This window comes from Rutilus rutilus (genome assembly GCF_951802725.1).
Source record: "Rutilus rutilus genome assembly, chromosome: 9".
NCBI lineage: Eukaryota > Metazoa > Chordata > Actinopteri > Cypriniformes > Leuciscidae > Rutilus > Rutilus rutilus.
In genome coordinates, this window is record NC_140223.1 from 15,964,585 (window position 1) to 15,976,715 (window position 12,131).

Here is a 12,131-nt window from a genome sequence, read left to right on the forward strand (position 1 = left end):
CCAGACGCGAACGGTGCGACAATGCTGTCAGTGATGCGGTCTACACTGGATGAAGTGCGGTGTAATGCGACAACAAATTGATGCCCCGTTCTATTTCTGACATACTTCAAGCACTCGCGCAACTTCTGACATGGAGAACAAATGGATTTACAATGGTTGCTTTGTCGTGTTTAGTGTAGACAGCCTCAAGCTGTTACATTCGGTGTAGACGGTGTTAGTGTGTTCTGGGGAGTTGCTAGAGTATTGCTAAGTAGTTGCTAATGTGTTCTGAATAGTTTTAGCGTTTCCTGAGCAGTTGCTGTATAGAGTGTTGTTAAGTGGTTGCTAGAGTGTTCTTGGAAGTAGAATGTTGGCTTTATGGTATCTATGATATTTTGGGCTGTAGATATGGAGACTTTATTTTTTTCCTCCACAAATCGCAAATGTGTTCCCTCTCCTCAACGAATTGTACTATTTGAGGTTTCATTTGTGTTGGTACCACAAACAAGTGGGACGATCTATGCAATGATGTTTAATACTTGGGGTTTGAAGTTTGTTCATAAGCAGAGAGCAACAGTCATAGTGATACTTGCACCAGTAATAAATTCACAAGTCTTTATTAATCTAAATCATGGGAACACAAGCACTAAAGGTGATGGACAGTACAGGATAAAAACATCTAACCAAAACAAAACCCTTCATGAAAGCATCACACTCTAGAATCAATGGCTGTGTCTTTTAGGATTTCATGGTCACCTGCACAGATGTCGAACAGATCATTCTGGGAATCCTTAAACATTGCTTTATATAACAAAATGTGCTGTTGCTAAGAGCACTCAGTGTTGTTCTTCACTGTCTTAATTACAAGAGCCGGGTCAGAATGAGTAAAGACTGCCACTGACCCAGATAATCAGCACCACAGAAAGTCAGTTAACTGTCTCTTTTACCCAAATTCTCTCTCTCTCTCGTCCGTCCCAGAGCAGATAACTCACTTTACACTGAACTGCAAGAGCACAGGAAGCGAACACATTAAACCATCTACAAAATGCTCCAAAGGGAGCTCATATGCGTGTTGCTGTGTCAGAGGATACTGCTTTTATCTTCATCGAAAAGATTCGAATTGCACTTTACTGGGTCATAACGCAGTTGCATGCCATGTTAACGCATCACAATAGATACTTCTTGTCTCTTCTTCCCTGTCTATCAGCTACAAACACTGATGTTTTTGCATATTGTGGCCAGTGAAAGTTGATATATATTTAGTGTGCTAATCCATGAGAGCAGTGGAACAGATGCTTGACATACAGACCCCCTTGTGTCTCCTGTGCAGATGACCCGTGTCTGCCCTCCTAACAGTGTGGAGGTGGTTATGTCTTCATAGTAGAACAGCTTACAATCAATCTGTCATCATCCCTCATAAACCTACAACCATTCCAGTTCATTTAAAGGAGTTATATCATAATGTATTTTTTGTGTGTGTGTAATTAAAATATGTCAGCAAGGATAGCACAAATAGAAATCCTAATAAATTCTCCTGATAATATAATATAACTAGTGCTGTCAAATCGATTAATCACATCTAACATAAAAGTTTGTGTTTACATAATAAATGTGTGTGTATATACAGTATATATATATACAGTATATATAGTATATATATATATATATATATACATGTGTGTGTGTGTGTGTGTGTATATATATACTGTATATATATATATATATATACAGTATATATATATACACACACACACACACACACACACACACACAGAGAAACACACAGATATATATTTAATAAACATTATATATATATATATATATAGGGTGAATTCAGGTTGATTGGGACACTTTTCTCCAGTCATGAAAGAGGTTTATCATGACATATCATGAAAGAGGTTTTTTCATTATATTATATTTATTATTTTATATTTATTATAAAATGAAATAATATAATACAATATATTTAGTGCCGTCAAATTGATTAACGATGTGATTAATCGCGATTAATCAATTTGATATGTCCACTTAAAAAATCCATCCGTGTCTCAGTAATAAAATAAATAAAATAAAATAAACTTCTCTCTAAAACAGTATGCATCCTCACTGACAGTTCTGCTTTCACTGTGCAGCAAATGTCAGTTTTATAGAGTAATGGAAATGTGATGTCATTGTGGGAGCTCTCAAAAAAACGAGGTAATCTTTAGCAGGGCTGGCATCAGTATGGCACTCGAGCTGACTGACAGAAAAGTCTTCTAGTGACTGACGCCATATGCCAAGTGTGTGTGTGCCAAGGCTGTATCTAAGGTAACCATGTGTGCCTCTGGAGCCTTGTGGCAGTTTAGGGATGATAAATTATGCACTGCACACCGAACTGGCTCACATTCACTCAGCTGTACATGCAAAAAAATGAAGAAAAATTATACACTTACATACTTACAAACACTGTTTAGTTTTGAGACATACTCATGATTTATTTTCCTTGAAAAAAAAACGAATAATTTAGATGCTCTTAGTTTGCTAAGTGGTGTCCTTCATAGAGCTCATTAAGAGCATATTTATACTGAACCTAAAGGCCTACTGACAAAAAGTCTTTAAGAAAACCCTTTTCTTGCTTATTAGTTGCAAATGACTTTGTGATAACTAATAATAAAGCGTAATACGAAGATATTTGGAATTTGGAGTATTGCTCAAAGATTTTATGCAACAAAATGACCAGTGACTAGTTCATCAAAATTAATGTTGCACTGAAATTTTGGCAACCAAACATTTTGAGCCAAAACAGAAAAAAAAAGAAAAGTTTTTTGGCTAAATTAAAACTTAAATTTCGGTTTCGCTGTTTCATAAAAAATAATAATAATTTAGGTGCATTACTCAAAAAATTTCTAGTAAATAGCTAACTGTACACCCCTACTCCTAAAAACCAATCCGTTTGCATTCAAATTCATTGCTTAGCTAGTTGTGGGACCCCTTGGAAGTATCCGATTTAAAATCTGCCACCTTTGCTCATGGAGGCTAAAGATTTAGCCAGCAGACTGCGGTCAACACCACTGTCTCCTTGCTGATTCCTGCAGTGAACGTGCTTTCTGTGCTGTGCCGTGCCATGCTACGTGATGTTTTGCCACAGTCCTGGCCTCTCTTCTGTATGACAGTCAGCTGTCAAAACCCCAAAATCAAAACCCAGTGCAACACTCCCTGGAGCACATTTCTGCTTGTCATGCTAGGTAGTCTCCCGCTCCTTCTCGTCAAGAGTCACCGCCGGGCAGTCAAATGAGCTCAACGTGGCTGATTCGCATGTCAGATGCATCACACTCTGATGTTTTTTATTGATATGCAAACTGCTGTATAGATACATAACCGCCTAAACAGATGAGGGCTGTTTGTTAATGGACCACAGAAGACACCAGCTCATGTCAAAATAACTATGTGAAAGTCAATTCACAAGACAGATGGTTCTGATAATGAGTGATGTAATGGCTGACAGTCATACAGTAACAAAAAAAAATCAATAGAAAGTCAGATCTTACTTCACCAAGCAAACATTCTTTGCTATATACACTCAATTTGCAAATATTTCAGAACAAGGACTGTATCAAAGGTCATTTTTTGTTTGACTTATTTTGTACTGAACCTTTCAGGAGAAAGCACATTTGTGGGGATGAGGTCATTGGCATGTTGAGCTCATTTGTTTTAGCTCATTCTTTCTACATTTATTCCAGCACAGTTAATCGGCAAAAAGCCAAATAAACGTACTAAATGCATCTACTAGAACTGCACATGCTTAGCAAATAACATACTAGATACTCTCTGTTGTGAGTATTGAAGCATAACTTTGTACGCTCAATTAGATCACCTCCTTTTCTGAGAGAAATAAACAGCGACAATGGGTAATTACAAGGGAAACAGACAAGAGACGTTTCAGACACAAACACATATAAAACTTCACAGGGGCCTTTGTCTCAGCGGCTTCATTCTGGGCTGCAAACCGGACCAAGATGTCTACTGTTCCCTCCCACCTCTCAATAAAAGAGACAACAAACAATGGGGTTGCCATGGTAAAATCAGAGCCCTCTGCCTCAGCATGACAGCGGATTAGTCAGTGTGTCAGTTCTGCCAGAGACCTGTAGTAGCATTTCCTCCAAATGTCCTGCATTCTCACCAAAAGCACAAATGCTAATGCTTGTTAGGTGTGTTAAGATTAGATTCAGCCATCAGTGTACACTGAGGAGCTCCTCTGGAAAATATTAACTGCAGAAACTTGCAATTTACATATCATCCGAAGGCATGTAGAGGCAACACCGTACATGACATGTAGAAACAGAGACGGGAAATATTTCTTAGACAGATTCTTTATACTATGATGTGGCTTTCAAGTGGGCATCAGCAAACAAATGACTCTAGACATTTCCTCAGAGCTAACTGCACTTTACTTCGGTCTCAAGGACATTTTAGTGGATATGTGAAGTCAGATTTCTCATAAATCTCACTTGGTTTTATATTTTGTTATATAAATGCATGTATTTTTAAGTGTGCATCTCACTTACCAGCCTCTCCATTTCCTGCTCTCTGAGTCTCTCTTCTCTTTGGCGTCGGTGGTACTCCAGAAGATCATCTTCATTGTCACTGATCTCCGTAATGCTGTTTTTGCGCTCCCTCATGCCTGGGTGAGGCATCCGGAGGTCCCTGTGGCCTGCTGACATCTTCCGGTGGCTTCTGGGACTGGATCGGGGCGATGACCCAGGTAGAGAACCCAGGCTGAAGGCCGAAGACAGCGAGTTCCCAAAACTACCCTTCCGTCCACTGCCTTCCCCCATCAGTCCTGAGGTGGGTGAAGGACTACGAGCACGCACACCACGAGGACTGAACGGCTCCTCCGTAGGAGACCCTGCTTTCCGTCGGAGTCTGGGACTCTCTGGCACAATTCTTGGGCATGGAATCTCTGGAGTTCGCAGGGTTCCTGGTAGAGCTCCTGGGAGCACAGGAACCCCCCTGCGGGCTATAGAGGGGCTGAGAGGGGGAAGTTCCCTCATGCTGCTCCCTTCAAGGTTCCTGCGGGCCAGCCGCGGACTTTCTGGAGGCTGTAGTGTGCGAGGATGCGGGTGTGGAGGTCCACCCTGAATGATGTGGACAATGGGGTCTAAGGGGGGCTGGAAAGATCGTGAGGGTGGGGAGAGTTGGTGAGAGGGGCTGGACGTCAAGGAGCGGTCTGGCTGAGGCTGTTCCCGGAAAGGACTTGAGGGGCGATCCTGGAGAACAATGGCAGTTTTGGATCTGGGACTAGAGGGTGAGGAGGATGGGGATGTGGTGGAGAATTTGGGGGTGAATCTGGGACTACCTGGAACTGGTACCCGACTGACAGATGGGGCATCAGACAGAGCAGTAGAGATGGAGACTAAGGGCAGAATGTGAGTCTGTATGGGGCTGTCTGGGGATTTAGCCACCAAGCTGTCTTGGTTCAACCCCCTACGACTTGGCTTTGGGCTTGGCGGTGCTTCTAAAAGAGCCTTTCGCTGGAGTCTGGGACTCTCAGGCACCTTTGGCCCACTGCTGCCACCGGAATAGCTGGGCAGTATGGTCCGTGGCTGAGGTATGGGTGGCTGGCTGGTGTAATTGTAACTAGAAGACCTCACTGGCACAGGAGGAAGCGTGTGAAACTGGTCCTGACAACCACTAGGCAAGGGACTGGTGTAGCTGCCACTGCTGGCGGCCGATGGGGACGAGAGTGGAGAGAAAGGAGGGGAGTTATTCTCGTAACTGGAGCCCACAGACATAGCACCAGGGCTCGTTGGGGGTGAGAGAAGGAAGCGGCCCCCTCCATTTAACATGGGGGACAGGGGAGACTGGGAGATAGGATGACCGGAGGGCTTCTTTGACTCAGAGGAAGAGGGCTGAGGGTCATCCATGACTAATGAGTCCATAATATCCTGAAGGTCCTTCTCAATGGAACTGACAATGGCACTGTGCTCAGGGCGCACTCTCTCGTTGGAGACCAAGTGAGATTTTGGCGCTCCTGACGGCTGGTTCCCATTGACCAAGTTCTCAGAATCTGAAGGAAAAGATAACAATTATAAGCATTTGCCATACACAAAAATCAAAAGGCATATCTTTTAGAACAGTTCAGGTGTAGATTGATAATTGATTCATGATTAAACCGTTCCATCTTTTCAATGTATCAGTGAAAATGGTTTACAAAGCCAGTCTGAACGATTTGTCGACAAATCACCAAATAATTTAATCGCTTTCAAACTATTAGGTGAGCTGATAATGAGCACTAGGTGAGCACTTGGACAGTATTTAAGGATTTGACTGACGGATCAAAAAGGAAGTTACATTAGTGTAATAGCAGAAATGTTACAAAAAACATACTAGAAATATGTTAATGACTGTTAATGAATGAGATACAGAAGCTTCAGCCAATAAATGTAAATGAATTTTAGTATTGTTTATTGCACTAACAAATAATATTTAGAATTTTTTTTGCTGAATCATGCAACAAACTAAACTAAACTGGGACAAAGTTTTGGAGCATTTAATATTTTGTGTCTAAATGACATCATTACATGATGTAAATAAAATGCTGAATTTGTTAACTGAAACAACCGGTTCAAAATAATCGATTCTCAAAATGAATTCCCATCACTAGTCAGATGAGCCAATCCGAGTACAGAAAACGAGAAAGGCACTTAAGAGTAAGTGGATGCATTTGGCTTCTTCTCCTCACATAACCCCAATTATTATCCTCAGTACTACACCTGAGCTTTTAATGCAAGTACCTGCAGCTCTTTTGGCACTGCAGAGATGCATTTAATCCATTAGCCCCATTCAACAACCTCCAAGTTTAACACTGCAGCCAATCCCACAGAAGACGAATGCTCAAGTAGAAACAGTGGCTACCAAAAAGTCTGCCAGGCTCCAGTCTGAGAGGATAAACGTCAAATGAATATGTGCTCATATAGCTAAATCACAGACAGCCCTGCTGGTAATTCAATCTATCTCTCAGGCAACTGACCATCTCAAATGGTTCATCTGCTAAAAATGAGACAGACCTACAAACTAAAGATGGTAATTATCTAAACTGGGGGTTTTCAAACTGTGGTCCCGGAAACCCCAGGGTGCTGCAAGGGGGAGCTAGGGGGCTGCAAGGTAATACTATGGTAACGTTCTTTGTAAAGCTGCTTTGGAACAATTTCTACTATGAAAGACAATTCAATTAAAATACATTTGATTAAACAAAATGTTTTCTTTTTTCTTTTTGTTGGAAATACTTAAATTCAGGTTTATACAAATAACATAGTATAGGCTAATAGTGTGGGGGGGACTTATTGTAAATATATTTGTAATTATATTTCTAAATAATATTTTAATCATTTGCTTGGCTGTAGTAGAATTATAAAACAAAAGCCAATTGTTTAGTTTTAGACAACATGTTCTATAATATCGTGCTAAGGATGTTTCTCACACATTACAAATGGGCCTGTATAGATGAGATACAGAGATCCTTTATATTTTAGGAAAGGGCCCCTAAAACAATCGTCATATTTGGGGGTCCTTGGCATCACAAAAGTTTGAAAACCTCTGATCTAATCAATACTTAAAATAATTTCCCTGTCAATTTGGAACAAAATAATCATTTTTGATTTGACACCCCAAATGTAACATTTATCAAACTTATTAGATATGTGATTTATAGTCTACATAAGATTGTGAGTCACAGAACAGATTTCACAACATCCAAAACTTGATCAATCTTGCTCTGGCCAGCTAATTCGTTTAACCCACAAATCTCTGTCTTGATTACAAAACACTCTCTGTTCAAACTCCTCACAAATAAATAATGCATAAAACACAACCCCCTTTCCAAGTGTTATTTATTATTTTTTATTATCATCATGGTTTAGAAATAAGTCAGAGCAGCTGACGATGCCTCTGGCTTAATTTTCCATTCAAATCCAACTGAACAAGAAACGGTTTTAAGAATACACAAACACATAGATGAAGACAATACATTAATTATTACATGTCACTAAATAACACGTCAGCTTCGACTATAAAATGATACATATGCTATACGTCCGTATGCCGATCTGACACATACAGCCTCGTCTATAATGATCAGTAGCTTACTTACAGATGAGAACACGCCTGTGGAAACGCTAAGCCGTTGCGTTTGGTTTATAACCCATAACCGAGCTCAGATTCAAAAGAACTGCTCCCGCATTCCGAGTGTAGACCTAGACCAGCTGTGCCGGTCACACGGTACCCAGGCAGGAGTAAAACGCCGCAGATGAGATATTCCAGCCGGGCTTGGTGAGCCTGGCGCCGCTACACCATCGCTGAGTCCCCCTCCCTCCCCTGTCCACGGTGCTGATGTGACTGACTGCTGGCTGCAGGGGCGGGGCCTACACTCTTAAAGCGACAGTGCCCATTTTAATGCTATATTCAAATGGACACGAACGTGGCTGTGGGTTTAAATAAATAAAAAAAAAATTTCTCACACAAACTGGTAGCTGATATGCAGTATATACTAGTTTATAATATAATATAATATAATATAATATAATATAATATAATATAATATAATATAATATAATATAATATAATTATTATTTATGTTAATTAGCCAAAGAAGAAGTGGGATAATGTAGACAGACACAACAATAAAATATTGCATGCTTCTCTGAGTCATACTGAAATATCATCAAGAACGTAGAACGAGGCAGCCGGATATTGAGGGAATATGAGGGGAACAGTTAGGAGGGGATTGGAGAGCAGGGTGGGTGGCAAGATAAAAATAGATATTGTAAAAGATACCCCTCAACTTTAAATAAGCAGAGCATGGCCAACAAAGCCGTCTGAACTGGAAAAGAGATGCAAGAGGAAATAGCTCTGGCACAGAGAAAGTGTGAAGGGGGTTCTTTTTCTCTATAAATCAGTCTATAAACAAATATCAGATGCCAAAAGCGCATGAACAGCTTTATACATGCAAGTCTGAAAAATCTTTTAGCTATGTAGTTTTATATATAATATAGACAATGGGGAAATAAGAAAAAATAAATGGGAAATGGGGATGCAGCGGGTATGTTGGAAAATAATTTCTTTCATGGTGGAGAGAATTTATTACCAGCTCAGGAAATGCACTGCACCAGCTGTGTTTATATGCTATACGTGTCCTTTTCTGCCACACAACAGGAAAAGTCAGGAAAACAACTCAGTAAATATTGTAAATGCTCTGTTTAAACATTGGCTGCTGTGTAGCACTGTGAGTGGGAGTGGAAGATGTAGAGCGCTCTGTCAGGAGACCCACAGGAATGAGTTTCTCATAAAAGTTGCATGGTGCAACTCAGGATCGAGGCAGGCTTGTATTGCTAACAGTTTGAAACGGAAATGCAGTAGGGCCCAGCTGAAAGCTGCTACCTGTGCTACTGAAACAAACCTTGCCATTCAGCCATGTGGCAACACCCTGTAAACCCAAATTTGCATAAATGTCCCATGTGTAAATATGCATCTGTTTCTTATTCTTACACCACTTGTTTTCTCTGGGTTCTTTTTTAAACATGATACATACGTAAAGCACATTTATATGCAATTATGTCATAGATGTCACATACTCTTTTGTATTATTATTCCAGACAGTACACACAAGGTTTTTAAGCTCTGAAGGAATGTTTTTTTCCACACAAATGACGTTCTACTTAACACAGGCTTTGAGGTAAGCGTTAGATAATTCATGCCAGAGTCATGGTGTGTTGTGTTCTCCTGTGGGATATTGCGTTACCTGTGAGGGCCCAGTTTTTCACACTGGCTTTCTGTCCTCCCTCAGGCATCATGCTTTTCATTCGGAAAGCCTCCTCGGGGTGGTTGAAGCGGAAGAATGCGGACTGGCCGAAACACAGCATACAGCCTGCACACAAACCAAAACAACTATTATGAAGTTGAGAATGAAAGTGTATCCACTTTACATCAAACATATGCCCGAAGAAAGCATTTCAAATGATCTTGGCAGTTTTAGACCAGTTTTATACCGCAGTGCGAGAGGTACGGAGGGGGGAAAGGAATATTTGCCATCGTTTTACATGAACAAGCAGGAACATCTCACACTTTGGTGTCGGATCAGACTCCTGGCTTGCTGAGTGAGGGGAAAAATAGACAAGCCAAACTCTGGTAGTGTAGAAAGTTAAAGTCAACATGAGATCTAAATTAACCCTATTTACTTTCTTAATACATGTTTCTGGTCTTATAATGAATGATTTCTTTCTTTTTTTTGCTGATGTCACCAAGCCCTCTTATTTTTTAGCCGCTTCTATCCAACCATCTGTCATAGAAAGATCACTTTTAACAAATAAATGTATTTCCGACAGATCAAATCAAGCCTTGTCCTAAAGTTTTTAATATATTAGTACCATATTTATTTGTGAATGCTTATTTCTCTCTGTTTTTTAGATTACCTTTACTTTATAGTATACAATAACATCTGTCATTTATCTGTTTAATTATTTATCAGTCCTGAACACTGTTAACACATATTTAACACATTATACAAGGCAAAAATAAAGAAAATAGAATGTACAAGGTATTTATATGATGACTCAGTTGGTGATCTCTCAACAAAACAAAACAACAATGGGGGGGGGGGGGGGGGGGGGGGGTAAGGGTGTCGGATCAGACTTAAAAAACACTCTGCCTGATCTATTCTGGCCAATTTCCGTATTTATTGAAGGCAGGTAAAGGTCTCATGGAAACCTTTCCAGCCGTAGCAGATGTGTGATGAATGCGGAGTGCCAGATGCCCTTTTGTTCCAGGAAGAACATTTGATTACCCCTCAGGTTCTGACAGGACAAGGTACGCTTAGAGCACACAATGAAACTAAGAACCGCTTCAAGTAAAGTAAATTGTGTACTTATTCTCACATCGATGTGTTTTCTTTCATGTTGTTAGTGAATAAAAGAATATGGATTGTTAACTGATGGTGGCTGTTGTCATAACAAGACTCTTCAAGAGGATTGCTCAAGTCTTGACGTGCTCTGCCCATTCAAAGTCAACTATAGGTGAAAATAAACAAGAAAATCATAATACACAAAACACATGTGTAGAACAGACAAGTTACAGTGTAGTGTTTTAATGAAAAGACTTTTAATGAAAATAATTATTTGAAGCAACAGTATATTGAGGTCTGTGGTGTAAACCACATCAGCCAAATGTTGTTTCATATATGTCATGTTTTGGTCCTTGTCGAAATCATATTTGATTGTTTTTACAGACAATATCCGTGGCATCCACTGCATCAGCACGAACCGCTCTGGACAGCTCAATCAATGTTAACAAGCCACCAAATAACAAACCGACAGAAGCTCCACTGCCTTCCTATTTTACACTACAAGCGTTGTGCTCAAATTGTGAGTACAAATGTGCCATTAAAAATGACGCACAGCATCTAATTAAGTAATGTGGTAAATATGTGCTTGTGATGGCAAGCAAGCTTGAGCAATTCATCTGCACTGCTGTAAGAGAAAAGGTTGCAAAACTCTAAAATTACAGTGAGTTATACCCGAAACACATAATGTGTTCCACTAAATCAGAGCCTACTTGGAGAGCCTTGTTGGTTTAACAAAGGCTAGATTCTGATATTGAAAACACTTAGTTCAATGTAATATATCTATCTGTATCTATATCTGTATTTATCTGTATTTATCTGTATCTATATATCTCTATCTATCTATCTATCTATCTATCTATCTATCTATCTATCTATCTATCTGTATCTATCTATCTGTGTCTATCTATCTGTATCTATCTATCTGTATCTATCACGCAACACAACAAGATTACATTAAATACATTTTCTCATATGTATTACCTCGTTACTTCATCTGACTCCACTAATGAAAATCTATGTGTCTATCTGGGCCTCAAAATACCCCAAATTAACATTGAACGAAATAAACATCATGCATTGTCATAGCTGAGCTTCACTGTTCCACCATGAGGGAAACCAGCAGTAAGCAGAGCTCAAATGAGCTCCAGACCACAGCTCAGACTGCAATTCAATCAATACACAGATGGAAAAAAAGAAAAAGAAAGTGAAAAGTTAGTGCACACACATTAGGAGCAGTGAGTGAACACACAATCACTGCAAACCGCACACCCGGAGCATA

General features: G+C 39.9%; 1 protein-coding gene across 4 annotated transcripts in view; it reads right to left on the reverse strand.

Annotated features, from left to right (window-relative positions):
* The window catches only part of phldb1b (pleckstrin homology-like domain, family B, member 1b), a 63,885-nt gene that overhangs the window by 34,802 nt on the left and 16,952 nt on the right, over positions 1–12,131 (reverse strand). For all 4 annotated transcript variants that reach the window (XM_084419485.1, XM_084419484.1, XM_084419483.1 and 1 more), the window contains 2 exons: positions 9,755–9,880; positions 4,524–6,025 (listed from right to left, as the gene is read on the reverse strand). In XM_084419485.1, the coding sequence (XP_084275611.1) occupies positions 4,524–6,025; positions 9,755–9,880 (1,628 nt within the window). The remainder of the gene's footprint in view (positions 1–4,523; positions 6,026–9,754; positions 9,881–12,131) is intronic.